The 21,943-nt window shown below is 41.2% G+C and overlaps 1 protein-coding gene across 3 annotated transcripts in view; it reads left to right on the top strand.

Annotated features, from left to right (window-relative positions):
* The window catches only part of HERC4 (HECT and RLD domain containing E3 ubiquitin protein ligase 4), a 58,134-nt gene extending 38,114 nt beyond the window's left edge, over positions 1-20,020 (top strand). For all 3 annotated transcript variants that reach the window (XM_075258170.1, XM_075258169.1, XM_075258171.1), the window contains 8 exons: positions 1,508-1,675; positions 1,762-1,905; positions 3,784-3,950; positions 9,934-10,000; positions 11,062-11,144; positions 14,645-14,828; positions 17,183-17,285; positions 19,523-20,020. In XM_075258170.1, the coding sequence (XP_075114271.1) occupies positions 1,508-1,675; positions 1,762-1,905; positions 3,784-3,950; positions 9,934-10,000; positions 11,062-11,144; positions 14,645-14,828; positions 17,183-17,285; positions 19,523-19,731 (1,125 nt within the window). In that variant the 3' untranslated portion in view covers positions 19,732-20,020. The remainder of the gene's footprint in view (positions 1-1,507; positions 1,676-1,761; positions 1,906-3,783; positions 3,951-9,933; positions 10,001-11,061; positions 11,145-14,644; positions 14,829-17,182; positions 17,286-19,522) is intronic.
* Positions 20,021-21,943: the final 1,923 nt, after the last annotated feature.

Genomic DNA, 21,943 nt, shown 5'->3' with positions numbered 1-21,943 from the left:
CATGCTTTGGGGCTGTGTGGCCAATGCCGGCATCGGGAATCTTGTTAAAGTTGAGAGTCGCATGGATTCCACTCAGTATCAGCAGATTCTTGAGAATAATGTTCAAGAATCAGTGACGAAGTTGAAGTTACGCCGGGGATGGATATTTCAGCAAGACAATGATCCAAAACACCGCTCCAAATCCTCAGGCATTCATGCAGAGGAACAATTACAATGTTCTGGAATGGCCATCCCAGTCCCCAGACCTGAATATCATTGAACATCTGTGGGATGATTTGAAGCGGGCTGTCCATGCTCGGCGACCATCTAACTTAACTGAACTTGAATTGTTTGTCCAAAATACCTTTATCCAGGATCCAGGAACTGATTAAAAGCTACAGGAAGCGACTAGAGGCTGTTATCTTTGCAAAAGGAGGATCTACTAAATATTAATGTCACTTTTCTGTTGAGGTGCCCATACTTTTGCACCGGTCAAATTTTGGTTTAATGCATATTGCACATTTTCTGTTAGTACAATAAACCTCATTTCAATCCTGAAATATTACTGTGTCCATCAGTTATTAGATATATCAAACTGAAATGGCTGTTATAAACACCAAAATATTTAGAACTAAAAATGATTAAGATTAATAGGGGTGCCCAAACTTTTTCATAGGACTGTAATAATAATAATACATTTTATTTATATAGCGCCAACATATTCCGCAGCGCTGTACAATTTGTAGGGTTCAAATACAGACAGAAAGATGCTTTAGAAAGAAAGTCATTTCACACAATGGGACTGAGGGCCCTGCTCGCAAGAGTTTACAATCTATGAGGTAGAGGGGGTGACACAAAAGGTAGCAGGGGCGGTATTGCTTATACAGAGGTCAGACAATGTTGTGATAGAGGTGACTGTCATTACACAAACATAAAACTTTGAGCCGCCACCAGTCGTGTCCTTTAACATGTGGATGGAGCTTGGACCTATAAAGTTAGCCTGAAATGGCATCATATCATGTGGGGATATGTGGGAGCGGGGACAGAGGAGGGTTAAATTTTGGGAATTCTAATTATAGTACAGAAGGGTTTACGTTAGAAATTGTGATAGGCCTGTCTGAAAAGATGTGTCTTAGTTTGCGTTTTTAACTGTAGAAATTGGGAGTTAATTTGATTGTCCGGGGTAGAGCATTCCAGAGAAGTGGTGCAACTCGGGAGAAGTCTTGTATACGAGCGTGGGAGGTTCTGATAATAGAGGATGTAAGTGTTATGTCATTGAGTGAACGGAGAACACAGGTTGGGCAGTAGACAGAGATGAGGGAGGAAATGTAGGGAGGTGCAGCATTATGGAGACATTAACAGTCTTGTGGTTCTTGTGTAGACAACAGTTTTATGCACAAAACCATGCGGTGTGGTTTACAGCCATCATATGTGTCATTACAAGTATGTTGCTGAAAAAAATTGCCATTGTCTACACAAAATATTACCATGTATGAACATTTTTAACCCACACATTATATTTTATTAGATGGCAGTCGATCAAGCCAACAGACAGAATTTCTCATCCATGTTTCTGCCAGTGGTCGAGTCGGTGGACCCCTGCCTCATTTTAATTGTACGAAGAGAGAACATTGTAGGTGATGCAATGGAAGTTTTAAGGAAAACAAAAAATATCGATTACAAGAAACCTTTAAAGGTAACCTAAGAGTTTAAATCATTTTCACTGCTCAGTCGTCTGCTTTTTCTGTTCGCTTATATCGATTATCATGTTGACAATTACAGGTTATTTTTGTGGGCGAAGAAGCAGTCGATGCCGGTGGAGTACGTAAGGAGTTTTTCTTGCTCATAATGAGAGAACTTCTAGATCCAAAGTACGGGATGTTCCGTTTCTATGAAGATTCTAGACTCATCTGGTTTTCAGATCAGGTACACAATGTTATAGCATTTTTGGCGCTATTTAGAGTGCTAATAAAATCATGTGGCAACCTTGTTGTAACTAAAAGAATAAGATGTTTCCACTAGGATCGGCCTATTTTATCTAAACTTACATGAATTTTACCTCACTGTTTACTTCTATTAACCCCCATTGGTGATGTTACTTACATGTACGTCACATCGGCATTCCCAGGATGAGCCCCGGTGCTGGAGATGTTGGTGCCATTATTTTGCCGATATATCTCCCCAGGTACAGCCCAGCTTAATCGTTGGTCTGTAAGGAACGTTGTCTTCCATAGCCGTGTACTGTGGGGGAGGTGGGCGTTCCTTACAGCCCGATGATGATGCTGAGCTGTAAGGCCCGCCCTTCTGGCATGGGAGAGATATTGGTGCCGAAAAGCAGTGGCACCGATATCTCCAGCATCGGGGCTCATACAGGGAAAGCCGACAGTGTGCTGAATTCTAGCTGTATGTAATACCACACATATATGAAGACATGAAAGGTCCTCTTTAAGGGAAGGTATGTTCACACGGTTGAATTTGGCACTGATTTTGAGACTGGTTCTGCCCCAAAATCCGTGGCAGATTTTGCCCTGATTGTTTTCAACGGGAGGTAAAGATCTGAAGAAATAAATAAGCATCCTTCTTGGTCATGCCGTGGATTCTGTTTCGCAAGACAGTCAGCTGATATGCCTTATTGACTTTGGGACTGATCAGTATATGAAAGCTGTGACAGAATCTCAAAGATGAACAGACCCTAATTCTGTCAGCTTAAGACCATAGATTATAGCATTTCCCTCTGCCACCCGATTGGCTTTTCTGCAATTCGCTTGTTGGATGCCATGAATTGGTGGGTTATGAATGGCTCACAGGTTTGCCATCATAATATGCTTTTTACCTTTGACACCCGGGCATAAAGAGATTGCAATTGGATGTTTCTACAGGCAGAGTGCTTTGCAATGTGTTGCACAAGTGTTTTCATGCAAGTACTACTAGAGTCGAGGCTGTGAAAATACAATATCTGGTTGTGGTGTCAATTCGGTAGGATAAAATTGACAAAAAGCTACACAAAAAGGGTCTTGCATGTTGTGAATATATATGTAACTAAATCAATTAACATATACAAATATTCCCATGTAATGATCTTTGGTATCTAAGATTAAAGTTTAGCCAAAGTTGCAACTTTAGACAATTAAAGGGATTCTACCATTAAAACCCTTTTTTTTTTCTAGTTAAACACGGAATAGTCTTAAGAGAGGCTATTCTTCTCCTACCTTTAGAAGTCGTCTCCGCGCCGCCGTTTGGTTAAAATCCGTATGCAAATGAGTTCTCTCGCAGCACTGTGGGCAGTCCCTAATGCTGCGAGAGAACTCTGTCCAGCGACGCCTTCATCTTCTTCAGCAACCGCCTCTTCACTTGTCTTCTTCCGGCTGGGGTCACACTTCAATGCCTGTGCGGTCTGCTCTGTCATCGGGCCTCATGCAGATCTGACTGCAAATGCCGGCGGCCATTTTTTTGTGGCCGCTTACGCGAGCATGCGCAGTACGCTCTGTATCGCGGGCTGGAGATGATTTCTAAAGGTAGGAGCCTTTCTTAATGCTATTCTGACATGTTAACGAGACAAAAAAGGGTTTTAATGGTAGAATGCCTTTAAAGGTGTTGTACAAAGGGTGCAATAAACAGTATTTGAGCATAACAAAAGCCATTTTACCAGCTACTTATATGTAGGCAGAGAGTCTACATTTAATGTAAGAAAAACCCCACAAAAACTAAAATACATCCAGTACAATATACAAGCTGCAAAGTAGACATTAGTCTTACAGAAGATGTATACTTCTAGCTATATAATATGCTTTTGTTCCCTTTCAGACGTTTGAGGACAGCGATTTGTTTCACCTCATCGGTGTGGTTTGTGGTTTAGCCATTTACAACTTTACAATTGTTGATCTTCACTTCCCTTTGGCTTTATATAAGAAACTTCTGAAGAAGAAGCCAACCTTGGAGGACTTAAAGGAGCTGATGCCAGACGTCGGCAGGTAAATAAAACCACCTTATTGTTCCTTCATTATTCAATTCCGATGGGCACTATGTTACCTGCCTATGTTATTTTAGATGTATTTTCCGCCTTGTCCATACAAGAAGAGGGGCTTAAGATTTCAGTGTGAACCAGAATTGCTGCTAAATTCTCGAGCAAAGTAAGCCAACAAATAGGCAGTATGTTTTGAATCCATGGGGTACCTGTTTTCATGGATTCATCAAAAATTTGAGTCCATTGAGGGAACTTTGAGGATGGGAAAAATAGGACATGTTCTATATTTTGGATAGGTAAAACAGACCATGAAAGAATTGGACATTGCTTCTAAATGGTAGGGGCTAGAGAGAAAAAGTCCATGGAGCAGCACGGCGAGCTCGGGGGCTGCCGGTATCTGTAATATGTAGCCTGGGGACTGGTTAGTGACCCCAGGCAGCCCTGAGCACCCACTTACCTGTTGATGCTGCCGGCGTCTTCTGGAAGTGAGCTGTGCCATCCACACAGCTCACTTCCTGTTTCTAGAGTGAGACACATGCAGCCTGTGTCTCACTCTATAATAAAGGATTAGTGATGAAATCATCACTAATCCAAGTGTCCCATAGGGACACAAGAAAAAGTTAAAAAAAAAAAAAAAAAAAAAAGTATTTGAAAACAATTAATAAAGTTATAAAGCACCAAAAATCCCTTTTTTCTATAAAAAATGAATTATGTAAAAAAAAAAAAATAATAATAAAAACAATACATATTTGGTATTGTCGCATCCGTAACAACCTGTACATCGCCATCTCACCTTACAAAATGTGCTATAAAAAGTGATCAAAAAGTCATATGCACCCCAAAATAGTACCAATAAAATGCACAGGTTGTCCTGCAGAAAATAAGCCCTCAACCAACACTGTCAAGTGAAATATAAAAATGTTACGCCTCTCAGAAGATGGCGATGCAAAAATCATTGATTTATGTCCCCAAATGTGTTTTTATTCTGCAGAATTAGTATTGCATAAAAAAATAATATAAATGAGGTATCGCCGTAACCGTACCGACCCGCAGAATAAAGATAATGTTACTTACCGTATTTTTCGGACTATAAGACGCACTAAGGTTTTAGAGGAGGAAAATAGGGAAAAAAAATTTTTTAAGGAAAAAAAAAATTGGTGAAATATTTAATAACCTAATAATATAATATTTCACCAATGTAAATAGAACCGGGGGCTTTCGGACACAGGGATACCAAATGTGTATGTGTTTCACAGTAATGTTTTTGTTTTATATGTATTGTAGGGCTATGGGGGTGATTTGAACATATCTATCTATCTAATCTATCCTATCTAATCTATCCTATCTATCTATCTCCTATCTGTCTGTCTGTCTGTCTATCTGTCTATCTATCTATTCTATCTAATCTCATCCATGGATGGAAAGAGACACCCTGCAGTGAAGCTATGTAAGAAGAGAAAAAGGGGCGGGCCAGACGGGTGAAGGAGGTGTGGTTTTCTAAGCAAACTTGAAAACACACCTCTTTCACCTGTCTGGCTCGTCCCTCCTTCACTGCCTCTCAGATGTCGCTTCTGCAATGATGCCACACAGGCAGGGAAATAGGGGCGGGCCAGACGGGTGAAGGAGGCGTGGTTTCAAGCTTGCCGAGAAAACCACGCCTCCTCCTCCCGTTTGGCCCGCCCCTCCTTCCCTGTCTGTGTGGTTTCATTGCCGGAGCCAGATCTGAGAGGCAGTGAAGGAGGGACGAGCCAGACGGGTGAAAGAGGCGTGGTTTTCTCGGCAAGCTTGAAACCACGCTTCCTTCACCTGTCTGGCCCGCCCCTACTTCCCTGCCTCTCAGATCTCGCTCCTGCAAACACGCGACACAGACAGGGAAGGAGGGGCAGAGCAGGCAGGCACCGTGCTGCTCTTCTTTTCATTCGCACAGACGGGACACAGACGCTGCGCACGCTGCATTCGGACTATAAGACGCACACACATTTTCCTCCCATATTGGGAGGAAAAAAAGTGCGTCTTATAGTCCGAAAAATACGGTATACTTTACGCTGCATGGTGAAAAATGTAAAAGGTAAAACTCAATACTAGAATTGATTTTTTTCTCTTTTAAATCCAGCAAAAAAGAGTTACCGTATTTTTCGGACTATAAGACGCACTTTTTTTCCCCAAAATTTTTGGGGAAAAGAAGGGTGCGTCTTATAGTCTGAAGGTGTTGCCTGGCATCCGCTGTAATAGAGAGGCGGAAGCCGGTAAGTGATAGACGCCATTACAGGTGCCGGGGCCTGCGACAACGCTGCGCTCCTCTGCCCCGCATGAAGCCAGCAGCGGCAGGGGCTCCTCCGTCCCCCCTGCCGCTGGCTTCATGCAGGGGAGAGGAGCGCAGCGATGTCTCAGGCCCCGGCGTCTATCCCTCCCCGGCATCCGCCTCTCTAGTACAGCGGATGCCGGGTCAGTATCAGCGGCCCCTTCTCCCCCGGGGCCGGTCCCCACCGGCCCCGTACCTGTAAAGTTGCAGGCCGGCTCCTGCGCAGCGATATCGCAGGAGCCGACCTGTTTGGGTGACAGCCGGGAGCCTAATGAAGCTCCCGGGCCTGTCACTGCTATATATTAGTATTGCGGCTGGGTCTATGACCAGCCGTAATACTAATACACAGAATGTCCCATAGACGGCAATACAGTTGTATTGCCGTCTATGGGACTTGCGATCAAGTGACCGCAGGTTCAAGCCCCGGGGGGGGGGGAATAAAATAGTAAAAAAAAAAAAAAAAAACTTTAAAAATATGAAATAAATAAAAGTTCTAAATCACCTCCTCTTTTTTTTCAATACAAGGTGATCTAAGCAATAGATATCCCCCCAAAATGGTATAACTAAAAAGTACAGCTGGCCCCGCAAAAAAAACGCTCTATGCATCCCCGTACAGCTGCAGGGTCACCTGTCAATGTGGCCTTGCAGCTGTTGCAAAACTACAACTCCCATATATTAAATATTTTACCAGTTTTTGCTTCAAAATTTTTTTTTCCCTATTTTCCTCCTCTAAAACCTCTGCGTCTTATAGTCCAGTGCGTCTTATAGTAATAGTCTTACGGTAATAAAATGTTATCAGTAAGTTGTAGGCACCTAAGATGGTGTCATTACAAAATACATCGCATCCCGCAAACAACAAGCCCTTATATGGCCACGTCACCAGAAAAATAAAGAAAATATAGCCTCTACCAATGTGAAGACAAAATCCCGCAAAATCGCCAAATTATTAGAACACAACTGGCTGCGGCAGGAAGGGAATATATAAGCGGTGCGAGCGAATATCAGGGGACACCCCAGATTTAGAGCTTACGAGGGAAAATATACCAGAAGTTACCCCAGTGTGACTCCCCCAATCATAGGAGCTACTTGGACACAGTAGGGAATCTGGAGTTTGCAATGTACTCTGCAAAGTTTACATATTCCCTCTTCGCCATCCGCTGTGCAGTCACGTCTGAGATACTAATACTCCACTACACCCCCTGATAAACTCTTTGAGGGGTGCAGTTTTCAAACTGGGGTCACTCCTTTGGGGAATCCACTTTTCTGGTACCTTACAGGCTCTACAAACATGACCGCGTCCAGATACCAAACATCAGAATCTGTGCTCCAAAAGCCGCATCACGCTCCTTCCCCTCTGCACCCTGCTGTGTGGCCAAACTGCAGTTTATGCCACATGTATGACACATGTATGACACTGGTGTAACCGGGATAATGTACGTAATGTCATATGTGGGTATAAACTGATATTAGGGCCCAGCTGGACACAGAAGGGAAGAAGGTTATTTGGTTTTTGGAGCACAGACTTAGACGGTTTGGTTTTTAGATGCCATGGCACTTTTGCAGAGACCCTAAAATTTCCCCTACAAAATGGTCACTTCTTGGGGAATTCCAGTTTACTGGCACCTCCAGGGCTCTGCAAAAACAACATGGCGCCCAGAAAGTCCCTCTAAATCTGTACCCCAAAAGCTAAAAAGCGCAGTGGTCCTTCCCTTCTGAGCCCTGCTGTGTGCCCAAGCAGCAGTTTATACCCACATATATAATTTTTTGCCCCTCTGGATGGCCCACTTAATAGTTTTAGAAGTGAAGGTCTCTGACAATACAAAGTGAGTGCAACGTATTGGGCACCGAAATGACATATTTCTTTAAAAATTTCAATTTTTGGGAAGCATTTTTAGTCTCAAAATCATAATACCACTTGATATATTCCTTGACAGGTGTAGTTTCTAAAATGGGGTCACTTTTGAGGGGTTTCTATTGTATTGATACTTTAGGGGCTCAGCAAATGCGACATGGCAATTAGCGCTCCATCCGTTCTGAGAGCGACAGTGTGCCCGTACATTAGGTTACCAGCACATATGGGGTATTGTCGTGTTCGGGAGAAATTGTGTAACAAAATGTGGGGTGCAATTTTTCCTTTAACCCTTTGTGAAGATGAAAAATTTGGGGCTACAGTGACATTTTATTATAAAAAAAGTAATTTTTCATTTTCACATCTCAATGGTAAAAAAAATCTGTGAAACACCTGTAGGGTCCAAGTGCTCACTATACCCCTTGATAAATTCCTCGAGGGGTATAGTTTCCAAAATGGGGTCACATTTTGGGGGTTTCCACTGTTTTGGCACATTGGGGGCTCTGCAAACGGGACATGGTGCCTGAAAAGTATTCTAGCAAAATTTGGCCTACAAAATCCAATTAGCGCTCCATCTGTTCTGAGAGCGACCGTGTGCCCGTACATTAGGGTACCAGCACATATGGGGTATTGTCGTGTTCGGGAGAAATTGTGTAACAAAATGTGGGGTGCAGTTTCTCCTTTAACCCTTAGTAAATGTGTAAATTCTAGGGCTAAATGAATATATTAGTGACAGAAATTGAAAAATGTAAATTTGACCTCCATTTTGTTTTAATTGTTGTGAAATGCTGAAAGGGTTAAGAAACTTTCTAACTGCTGTTTTAGATTCTTTCAGGAGCGCAATTTTTAGAATGGGGTGACTTTTGGGGGGTTTTATTAGAGAGGCCTTTCAAGTTCCCTTCAGAACTGAACTGGTCCCTTGAAAAATGTGTTTTGGAAATTTTCTTGAAAATTTGGAAAATTACTGCTTGACTTGTAAGCCTTATAATATCTGAAAAAAATGAAAGGGTGATTAAAATTTGATTGCTACATAAATCAGAGACCTGGTTAATTATATTTATGAACAAATATGGGTAGTATAACTTTCTATTTGAAAGGCTTGCAATTTCAAAGTTTGAAACTGCATTTTTTTCAAAATTTTCACCAAATTTCCTATTTTTTCAAAATTAAAGACAAAACATATCGACGAAAATGTACTACTGACATGAAGTACAATGTGTTATGGAAAAACAATATCAGAATCACTGGTGTAAGTTAAAGCGTCTCAAAGTTATCGCCATTTAAAGTGACACGTCAGTTTTGAAAAAGAGGCCTGGTCCTTAAGTCACTTTTGGGCTGTGTCTCTATGGGGTTAAAGGGTGGAGGTGGTCTATTTTAAAGGACCTATTTACATTCACATACACATTTGTTTTTCCCAGAAGTGTACTGTTTGTTTTATTCTAGAAATCCCATAGACTGTCTAGTCTGAGTTTGCACTGTCCAAGTCTTAGAGAGTACTACTCATTCTGTCCCAATAGTTTCTGAAAGATAAGTTTTATAATTTTATGGCTTTGTTTTGATATTCACAGTATTAATTTAATTGTATGTGAGGCTCCATGCACCAGGTTTGCACGCCGAGGGAGGATCAATTTCATAGCGTAAAGCACTCAGGTGACATTTGAGTGTCATCTGTCTCCCCATTGACTTCAATAGGGTGGTTCCTTTCCACTGTGTTCCGATGACACTTGATAGCACTTGCTCTATAGTCATCATAATGGAACATCAGACTAGGCATGCTCAATTGGTTGTGTGCATGAGACCTTAATGTTATACCCATAACACAATCTTTGTGTATTTCAGGAGCTTGCAGCAACTACTGGACTATGTGGAAGATTACTTTGAAGATACGTTCTGTCTCAATTTTACAGTATGTATTTGCTTGGAAATGTCATTGATAATCTATTTAGCTGCTTTCAAGTCATACTGGAGCCAAATTGTCTATAAGGAAGCGTTCACACTACCATTGGATTCCGTTCAGAAGGTGTCCGTTTAAAAAAAACAAACAAACAAAAAAAAAATGGACAGCTATCATAACTGACACAAACGGACAGTAACTGATGGCTATCGGTTACTGTCCATTAGAAATCCTTTGCCCTTAGATTTCAGTGTTAAAAAAAATAATAACGGACACTTGCTGTCTGTTTTTTTTAAACGGACAGAAAAGTCCTGCAGGTAGGGTTATTTCATATACTTAAAAAAATGGTGATGGGTGTAAACGGACACTAAAGGACACAGGATAAAATCCCATTGAAATGAATGGAAATTGCAAACGGACCAGCTAGCTAGAATCTTGTAGAGACAATAGCTACGGACACTGCTGACGGAATCCAACACCCCCTAACACTCAAGTTATGGCAAAAGTGCTCATGCAGGACATATTAAAGTCATCAAATCATTCCAAGCAATATTGAAATCCAAAAATAAAATATTTAAGTATGGCATTCAGAGTAGGCAGCGTAGGAAAATGGCTGCATAAAAGCTACAAATTTAGACATTTCATCCACAATGGACCCAGCGTTTCCATAGGTACAAGTGACCACAACTGTTTCGGAAATCGCAGTGTGTTCATGTCATGTATCTTTCCGCCATGTGTGGAGGGGATTCATTAGATGGGATTCGCTTGCAGTAACTGGAAACGCCGCATTTGTTTTCCCTTGGCGTTTGCACCATGTGGGGTCCCGGCCTTAAAGTGGTTTTGTTTCTGGTCCCCATAAATTGATAGGATTACAGACAAGACTGTTAATATGCATGTTTATGGGTCAGTAGACTTAAAATAAGAAATATAAGTAAAGAAATAAATATTGTGGTGTATGAGGTAGAGTCCTTATGTCCTCTCTGATTTATGGGTAATGTAGGATGCTTGTTTTTGGAGATATTACATGTATAGGTGGAATGGTCCAAGTCAGACTTTGCCTCTCTTTTGCATAGGTTACAGTGGATAACTTTGGAACTACAGAAACCAGGGAATTGATTCCTAACGGTGCAGACACATCTGTAAATCAAGGAAACAAGTAGGTTCTATGTATTTGGATAAACTTCCCTCTCTAACATACACCTCTTTCCATATGAAAGAGAATAATGCTACTTGTATTATACATAAGGTCTGAATGGGAACTTGCGTTGGCTCACCTTATTTATGACCCCTTATTGAATCAAGAATCTAGAAGGTTTCGGCTACTTCTTTATAGAAAGCTGCTGAAAGGGAATGGGTTTAGAGAAACAGGTCTGAGGTTTTTGTTAGAGCTGCAATATATATAATATTTTCCCTGACTTTTAGGTCATCCTGTGATTATAAGTAAATTGTATATTTTTTTGTATTCAGAGCTGCGATTTCCCAACATTCTGTGCCTTCTCAATGTCTAGGGATTCCTCTGGTGATTTGTGTTTTGGGAACTGTAGTCTTTACACCAGGCTTTGTACAGTAAAACCAAGCTGTCTTATATCAACAGCAGAATCATGAATACAGCTCTGGTCTATTAAAGAGCTAGATAAAAAAAAAAAAAAAACAGCAATGTATTTTAGGTGTAGATTATGTGAGTTCATGAAGGTGAACGTATGACTTGCAGTCCTTGCGATAAAATAAGTAAATAGTTCCACTCCTACTCTGAATTAAGAGAACTGACCGGTGATGTCACCTTTCTAAAATGAATGTACTTGTTAAGCTTACAGAGGTCGCAGCTGACAGATATTCCAGCAATGCTAACATCTCATGCTTTTATGATATAAATAGATTCAGACAACCAGGCAAACCCTTCATAGTGCAGCGAGCTGGTGACAGACCTATATATACCAGTGTGAACAAGTAACCTTTGTTTAATAATTAGCATGTCTGAAGTCAGAGATCTTCATGTCTTAGTCATAGCTATTATTATAGCAGATCACCAGGATCCACCATTACTGGGTCACAAAAGATAGATGGTGGTCATCGTCTCACTTCGGGTTTACTTGTACTGAACTGTATGCTGTATACAATAAGGGCAACATATCAAAGGAACGGGTTTACTCCCCTATTAGATCATGAGCTGAATAATACAGTATATGTTTTGTGATGTTTTGGCTAATAACCCCTTCCCTCCGATGGCATTTTTTGTTTCCGTTTTCGACTCCCCTCCTCCTCCTTCTAAACCCCATAACTTTTTTATTTCTCTGCTCCCAGAGCCATATGAAGTCTTAATGTTTGCAGGACAAATTTTTCTTCATGTTGCTGCCATTAATTATTCTGTACAATGTACTGGGAAGCTGGAAAAAATTCAGAATGGGGGGGAGGGATTTGAAGAAAAAATGCATTTCTGCGATTTTCTTATGGGATTTGTTTTTACGGTCTTCACTGTGCAGCCAAAATGACATGTCCCCTGTATTCTGTGTTTCGGTACAATTCTGGGGATACCACATTTATATGGTTTTATTTACATTTTAACCCCTTAACAATTTTTATTTTTTTCCCCAAAAGTCGCCATATTCTGACAGCCGTAACTATTTTTATGCTTCCGTGTACGAGGATGTATAGGGCGTCTTTTTTTGAGGGGCCGGGTGTATTTTTTAGTTATACCATTTTGGGGAATGTTTATTGCTTTGATCATTTTTTATTCAGATTTTTATCAGAGGCAAAACAGTGAAAAAATGACGGTTTGGCACTTTTGACTTTTTTTTCCCCGCTAAGGCGTTTACTGAACAGGAATAATATTTTTATAGATTTGTAGAGTGGGTGTTTTTGGACACAGGGATACCTAATATATAGGTGTTTCACAGTATTTAACTACTTTTATATGTGTTCTAGGGAAAGGGGGGTGATTTGAATTTTTAAATTTTTTATATATGTGTGTGTATGTATGTATGTATGTATGTATGTGTATATATATATAAAAATATTTTTTTTTTAATTTGTTTGTATTTATTAGACCCCCCCCCCCTAGGGGTTTTGAACCCCAGGGGGTCTGATCGCTAATGCAATGCAATACATTGCAAAAAATCGTTATTTCTTTTACAGGCTGCATAGAGCAGCCTGCAAAAGAAAATCATTGCGGGGGAATCTTTACAAGGCTCCCGGCTATCATGCCAACGTGACGTCAGCCCTCGAGCTTGCTCCAGGCGCCGGCAATCACCGGCAAAATGGCAGCGCCCATGAGCTTTTTGTATTCCGGAGAGGAGCCTATTGTCAATAGGTGACAGATCTGCAATAAAGGGGTCATCTGCTATCTGTTGTCCTACTTATAAGGTAGGACATCAGTTTTAGATTGTGAGCGACCCCATGCAGATCAGCTCTGTACATGTAACAGTGGAGACTGTGGGTACTGCAGCTTGTGCACCATTGCAGAACTTTATAAGTGCTGCTTTTGAAAAGCTTGGAAGAATGATATATACAAGGTGGTTAGAAGAGAATGGTGAAAAGTTGTAGCTTCAGTATTCATAACTGAGCGAATATAACACACTTTTACATGAAAAGAGGCACTAGATATCTAAGTGTATCTATACACTACATGTATTCAGTTTGATTTTCACAAGGCAAATGTCTAGGTCAGTGGTTCTTAACCAAGGTTCGATCGAACTCTATGACCAGCCGCAATAGTAATGTTTAGAATCTCCCATAAAATAGTGAAAAAAAAAATAAATAAATAAAGTTCTAAATCAGTCCTTTCCCTAGAATACATATAAAAGTAGAAAATGACTGTGAAACACATACACATTAGGTATCCCTGTGTCTAAAAGTGCCCAGCCTACTGAATATGGGGTATCTGCAGTGTTCCTATTCTGTCGGGAAGGGGTTCAGCCAGGTTGAATTCCAAGTGGGGGAAAAAAAAAAACAGTCCTCAAGCTCAAGGAAGGGGCAGACAGACAACCAAAACACCCCCTCCCCTTCCCAGCACCCAGTATCTACTGCACCCAAAAGCTCCATTTTAATTTTTGAAATTTTCCAGTAGCTGCTGCATTTCACCCTGCTCGGCTTATTCAATAGTCAATAAGTTTTCCCAGTTTTTTTTGTGGTAAAATTAGGGGCCTCGGCTTATATTCGGGTCGGCTTATACTCGAGTATATACGGTGTTTCATCGACTGCTACTCTGTAGTTTTGTATGGAGACATTCAGTATAATTTGTATTTTATTAATTTATTTATATCTGCCCATTCTGGGCTTAGGAGTCAGTGACTGACAGCTATCCCTTTAGGCACGCATATGAAGTAGGACCGTCCATCGCCCTAGAATTGGCAGAGATAGAAATGACAAGTTATACTGAAACTTTTTTTTTAACAAAACTATATATCAATCTGTCCAGCTCTTTCTGCTCTATAACTTGATGTCAGTGGGTTCCCTTTAAAAACCTATAGATTGGGACCATCATATAGAATTCTGCTTGCCACTAAACAAGGGACAGGGTGGCATAAGGTGACTTATCCTAAGGTTGTAAGAGTGACTTGCACTTGCTCGTAGCGTTGTGCAGGATTTCACCACTTGCAGTATATGTATATAATGGATATATGGCATGTTGTGTTCATAGGTTTATGTTTTGATTCACAGGCAAGAATTTGTCGATGCCTACGTGGACTACATATTCAATCATTCAGTGGCTTCCCTGTTTAATGCATTTTATGCAGGCTTTCACAAGGTGTGTGGAGGCCGAGTCCTCGAGCTCTTCCAACCAAATGAGCTGCAGGCCATGGTCATTGGCAACACTAACTATGACTGGAATGAACTACAGAAGGTTAGTAACACACAGTGATACACAGTAACAAATCAGAAGTAATAAATAGTCATGTCTGTATTGTATGACAGACACCTATAGTATAACATAAGCATTATCTGGTTAGTAACACACAGTGATACACAGTAATAAATAACATTAAAGAGGACCTTTCACCATTTTGCCCATAGGCAGTTCTATATACTGCCGGAAAGCTGACAGTGCGCTGTCAGCGCACTGTCGACTTTCCCGATCTGTGCCCAGTGTGAAGAGCTTACGGTCCGGTACGTTCTCTTCTATGGTCAGAAGGGCGTTTCTGACACTTAGCCAGAGGCGTCCTTCTTCACAGCACAGCCAATCGCGCTGTGCTGTGAGAGCTGGGAGGAACACCCCCTCCATCTGCTCGCAGTACTCGTCCATAGACGAGCATTATCAGGGAGGGAGGGGGCGTTCCTCCCGGCTCTCACAGCACAGCGCGATTGGCTGTGCTGTGAAGAAGAACGCCTCTGGCTAAGTGTCAGAAACGCCCTTCTGACCATAGAAGAGCTACGGTACCGGACCGTAAGCTCTTCACACTGGGCCCAGATCGGGAAAGCCGTTGTGCTACTAATGACACTATTATCCATAAATAAGGAATAAGTGTCAGAACACTGCGGGTCCCTCAATGTCAAATGTCCCAAAGTTCTGCGTTCTCGATGTGAACAAAATGCTGAAATCCAACATGCCCGATCCTTATCTGTTGCAAGGTCTGATGTTTGAGTCAGGATCCCCCTGCCCTTACTCATTAGGTGCTTGACAGTTCCCAACAAAATCAATGGTTTTGGCTATCATTTATCTGATATGTGTGGCCATCTTAACTTCACTCAAAACCGCCCTGTCTTTGCATGATTGAAATGTTTTCTATGGATTACTTTTCTATTAGTAAAGTTCACTCAAAGCTTTGAAGCTTTTGGAGTTCAGAATTCAATTTTCTGCATTGATTTACTTATTTGTACTGCAGTCTAGCCCCCTGCACATTTAACCACAGAGTGCCCCTGACATCTTATCGTTTGTATATTTAGAGGCACATGTGCATCATGTTTCCCAGAATGTATTTTATACTCATGAATAGTCATGAATTATTTGGCTACGTTATTACTCAGACTTGCATTGACAGAATTGTCTCTGCAGGCCTAGCACCATGTAAATAATAAGGCCATGAACTATCAGATATGATCCAGACAACTGGAAATTACTGTATGAAGAATACTATCCATTAGGGGATGTTTTCGTTACCAAAGTCCATTGCTCTTATCAGTCATGGGGTAAGAGCCAATGAACTTTTAACGGTGATGGCGTGACTGATGCAGACCGAGCCTACTCAATCTGAGTCCTTTATCTTTCACTCCAATGTAAAAAAAAAACATGACGGAAGCTTTCTTTTCTAGAAGGAGAAAAAGTCCTGAAAGTACAACATTTTATTCTTTTAGAAAAGTAAAAAATATGAGAGAGAAAAGATTTTTTTTTTTCCTTTTTTTTTTTTTTTTTTTGTAAAACCCCCTTCCCACCATGAGGATTTTTCATTTTTGACCTCAGGGGGTCTGTTCCCCAATGCAATGCATTACAATGCTAATGCATTGCAAAATACCAGGGCTTCTATTGCAGGCTACATAGAGTAGCCTGCAATAGAATCCACTGAATGACAGACCGGGGAGCCTTCACAAGGCTTCCTGCTGTCATAGCAACGTGACACAGGCCCCAGAGCTTACTCCTGCTGCTGCAATCACAGGGAACATTGCGGAGGGGTTGATGCCCGCAATTGGTGCGAAGGCAATAGCACTGGGCATCTACTGTATAAAACAGTAGACACTCGGCGGCTATGGTGGCTGCTTGGCTCCTGAGCGGCTACCATAGTTAAATACCTGGCATCCACCATTATAGTACGGCGGATGTTGGGAAGGAGTTAATCATAGGAATAGATGGGAAATAGACACAGATGAAGGAGGATCTGTCAGTATAAGTCACTCCTTTGGCGTTAACGTCAGTTGGTCTCATCTTTTGACTGATAAGAGTAATGGTTAAAAAACTGTGTGACACAGTGTGAATCCACCCTTATTGTTTTCTGAGAGTTGTCAGCATTACTATTTATTCTTATGAAGTTGATTTAGATGGGAGACATTTACGTATGTATTTAGTACATCTAGAATTGGTTAAACCTGCTGATGTGAGAGGTTTATGATGTATAAGACAGTACATTTAACCCATTCTGCTCTGTACCTATGTCATATATGACTGTCATCCCTACTTTGCTGTATCTTAGCTAACCACACATGAGCAGGTTCAGCTCTCCATAGTAGAAGACACAATAATGCTGTAATTCTACTTCTTTTATTTAGCATACTGAATATAAAGGAGAGTACTGGGCAGATCATCCTACCATCAAAATATTTTGGGAGGTTTTCCATGAGTTACCATTGGAAAAGAAAAAGCAGTTTTTATGTAAGTATTCTTTAATGCTGCCACTATGAATCTTTGGTAATGGATATTGATTCACTAGCTGTATGAACAGAAGTAACGTCTCATGATTTGAGGCACCGTGCCTAGTGCCATGTGCATTTGATAGGGATCCAATAAAACTCTGACACTAGGTTCACACCAACATTAGTCTATCCATTGTTGTAGTCCATCAGAGGACCAGAACAGTGGATAGGCTGACCGATACAACAGCTGTCACATATGGAGCCCGACGGACCTCACTAACTGTAATGGAGTCCATCGGGTGTCCGGTCTTTTAACCTTTAAGTGCTATCATGGTGTCTATCTTAAGGACATGTGTATGATAGACACCATGATAGTACTTAAGGGTTAAACTGAACTCACGGGAGAGAAAAGTCAATCTTGTAGGACTTATGCATCTAGTGAGTTTTGACTCAGACTGTCATAAGGGTCTCCGAACACAGACTCCAATGCACAGGTGACTATAGCCTTAGCAAATGATTAAAATATATATATATATATATATATATATATATATATATATATATATATATATATATATATATATATTTGTGTGTGTAGCTTCCATGAAGAATAATACTCTAAATATTAAACAGGTTGTCCACTTTCAGACTAATATTGAGAAAAAAAAATTGTATAATAAAATGTTGTTCATCTTTCTGGCCATGGTCAGCGTTTTGGCAACCAGAAGTAACTGAATGAATGATAGCAAACAGAGATCTAGAAAACTGTGAGGAATTGATACAGAAAGTATGTGGGAAAATTGTATAACTTTTTTTTTATTATACAAACAATAACATTTGTCTTTTAGTATTGGTCTGAAACTGGACAACCCCTTTAAGGCCCCAAGAAGGTGGCAAGTAAAATTTAGTCCCAGGATGCACATACTTCTGTCATGGTTTACCATGTGACATATGACACAACATTAATAATGTATGAAAATATAAAGTCTTAAATTTATTTAGTATGAAAAATTCAAATATAACAATATCCAATAAAAATTAGAGAGATTGGAGTGGGTCTCATTACTACACCAGCACCTATGTCTAGAATAGGGAGACCCCTGAACCCCAGCAGCCCTCCATATCCAGGCTGAGAATGAAGGTAGAGGTGGCCACCTTGGTGCATGGTTCTCACTAGTCACTTCCTTCTAAGGAGAAATATACAGTGCCTTGATATGGATAATGGAATAGATGTAAAAATACTTGAGACAAAGTAGATTTGTTTTCATTAGGTCTTAAGACAGCTCATTCATTTCAATGCTGGCTGAACTTTTGATATTAAAGGGGTATTCCAGAATTTAAAGACTTTTTCATAGCTCATTACCCATCAATTACAGATCGTCAGGAGTCTGATATCAGCATTCGGGAAAGTGCTGCAGCCTCTTCAGTACTTACCAAGCACAGCGCTGTACATTGGTGCAGGGGCTGTATTTCACACAGACTGCGAGGCGGTAGCTGCGCTCAGAAAGCTGATCCACGGGGGTGCTGGGCTTCTGATTCCTGACGATTTTTTAATTACCTATCCTAAGGTTAGGTCTTCAATTAAAAAGTCCAAGAAACCACTTTAGGCTGAGTTCACACGGGGTATTTACATCAGTATTTTGAGGCGGAATCCGCCTCAAAATCCTGACCAAAAAAAACGGAGCCAGTCAGTTCTTTTTTTACAGGAGTGGTTTGTTCTGTCTCCTGGAAAAAAAGAAGCAACATGCTCATTCTTCAAGCGAATTCACCTCGTGACATCCGCCTGAAGACACTCCCTCCTCCCGGCTAGGCCCATTCATTTGGGCTTAATTCGGAGCGGAGTGCTACGACTGGATGTCGGTGCACTGCACCGGCATCCTGTTACAGCTACCCGTTTTTTGTACCGGAATCTGAGGTGGCCTCCACATCAAATTCTGGTCCAAAATATCCCATGTGAACCCGGCCTTATGCTGACGTGAGGTTCACACTAGCATTTGGTTTTCCGTTAGTTAGATCTGCTTGGAGATCTGAAAAATGGAAACCCTATCCGCAGTTACCCACGTAAACCCACAGACAGCCTATTTTAAGTGGAATGGAGGATGGAGTCCCTGAACACTAATGTGAACCTAGCGCAAGGCTCCACTTCATGGAAAAACTGCTATTGATGTATAAAAGCCGTGTCAGTTCTCATTCACCAGAATTCAGACTGTACAACCATTGCACTATGTCATAGTGTATTATTTGCTTTCTTTACAGTGTTTTTGACTGGCAGTGACCGGATACCGATTCTAGGAATGAAGAGTCTAAAACTTATCATCCAGCCAACAGGTGGCGGAGAATCTTTTCTACCTGTTGCCCACACGTGTTTCAATCTGTTGGACCTTCCCAAATACACCAGCAAAGAGACACTTCGAGAGAAACTGATCCAGGCCATTGACCATTATGAGGGATTCAGCCTTGCGTAAAGACTTTTCCATCCCTCTCACTTGCAGCCTTGAGTAACTGAGCCATGCCAAGATGATATTTAAGATTCTATATAAATCTAGTTTTCTTAGGGCTGTTTTGCAGTTAAGACAAAATCCATGTACAGGCTGTGTACAGCACTTTGTACATAACCGTGACTGTCGCTTTCTTCCATCTTGAGGTTAACTGGACAAAACCTTGGATTTCTCTCCAATGAGTGGGTTTTAGTTCATTACGTCTATATTGTTTATTACGCTCTGAACACATTGTAAAGAATTCTGTGAAAATAAATGAGAGTTTTTACTTTAGGACTTCATCGGCATGTTTAGTATTACTATTTTTTATTACTAAGCCTGTACCTTCCGAAGTAGAAATTTTACTATTGATAGAGATGCTTCAGATTTCTTGTCCTCCAAGACTTGCCTTGTATTATTGTTTTCTGGTAGAGATGAGCGAACAGTAAAATGTTCGATATTCGATATTCGTTTCGAATAGCCGCTCAATATTCGATTATTCGAATGACTGAATATCAAACCTCATTATAGTCTATGGGGAAAAATGCTTTGCTACAGGGGATTGGACCATTCGACTCAGGAGGGTCACCAAGTCCACTATGACACCCCAGGAAATGATGCCAACACCCTGGAATGCAACTGGGACAGCAGGGGAAGCATGTCTGGGGGCATAAAGTACCTTTATTATGTCGGGATCCCTGTTAGCTTGCGATATGCTGGAGCTGACTTTTTCCCATAGGAATGCATTGACCAGCGTTGATTGGCAGAATGCCATACAGAAGTATGGCATTCGGCCAATCAACGCTGGTCAATGCATTCCTATGCCGAGATGAAGCAGAGCTGAACCTGCTACACACTCAGCTCTACCAATGTAGCAGTGTCCGATACAGCAGAGCTGAGTGTGTAGCAGGTCCAGCTCTGCTACATCTGTTTTTAAAATCCGATTTCTGATCATTCGGAGATTGGATTTTAAAAACGATCCTATTCACTACACAGCATGTAGTCCAAAAATTTCAATTTTTGGACTCCACGCTGTGTAGTGATTAACCCCCCCACCGTTGTCCACTTACCTGCATAGCTGCAGCTCCCAGCTCCTCTTCTTGGTCCAGTCCTCTGTCCACATGTCTTCAGAGCGCCCTGTCCCCGCCTCCTGAGCCTAGTATTATGTGTAGCGGGTTAAGCTCTGCTTCATCTCGGCATAGGAATGCATTGACCAGCGTTGATTGGCCGAATGCCATACTTCTGTATGGCATTCGGCCAATCAACGCTGGTCAATGCATTCCTATGGGAAAAAGTCAGCTCGTGCATATCGCAAGCTGACAGGGATCCCAACCAGATAGAGCCCCAAAGAGCTGGGTGAGTAACATTCCCCCTTAAATAAAGGTAATCCCTAGATAACCCTGCCTGTAGATCTGTCCCTGTCTCACAGTCACATAGTTCACAGTCCCAAATGAGTCAAATGTTAAATCCACCATTCATCTAAATTGGAGGTTACCTGATTTAGCCAGCCAATTCCTTTTTCCGTTTTTTTTTTTTTTTTTCAATGCCTCCGTTGTCGTAGTTCCTGTCCCACCTCCCCTGCGCAGTTATTGGTGCAAAAAACGCACCAGGGAAGGTGGGAGGGGATACAAATTTTTTCTGCGTTTGCCTCGTGGTATTCGATTGCAATTGAATACCTCGAACAGCCTGATATTCGATCGAATATGTATTCGATCGAACGGTGTTCGCTCATCTATATTTTCTGGTGTAGCAGGCATAAAAAGTCACTTTTTTTTTTCTTTTTTTTTTTTTTGTGCAATTTTGCTAAATCTTCACCACTTTCTTAAAAGGGCGTGAGTGAGGCCACTAGGCCCACCAAATTCACCATAATTTCCCCACATTATTGTGATTTGGCTTAGATTTCTGAGCAGACACACTTTTCATATGCACCTTATATATGAAGTGTTGCACCCCTTTGTAAATGAGGCATATTATGCCCCAGCACCACAGATTTGAAGCCTGAGGTCTTTGATATCGGATCCTAGAAAGGAGGTGGGCTGTCTTGCTAAGTAACACATTACTGTTCTTTCACCATCTTGTGGAAAACAATTACCATCTTCAGGAGAAGGGGTAGTCAGAGTGAGCATGACTGTCAGGCCAGTGTATTCTTTCTGCATTACTGGTATCCAAACTCCACAGCTTTTTATGTGCTATTATGGCT

Source organism: Leptodactylus fuscus, chromosome 10 (genome assembly GCF_031893055.1).
Source record: "Leptodactylus fuscus isolate aLepFus1 chromosome 10, aLepFus1.hap2, whole genome shotgun sequence".
Taxonomy (NCBI): Eukaryota; Metazoa; Chordata; class Amphibia; order Anura; family Leptodactylidae; genus Leptodactylus; species Leptodactylus fuscus.
Note: the sequence above shows the minus strand (reverse complement) of the source record. Positions and strands in the feature narration are given on the sequence as shown.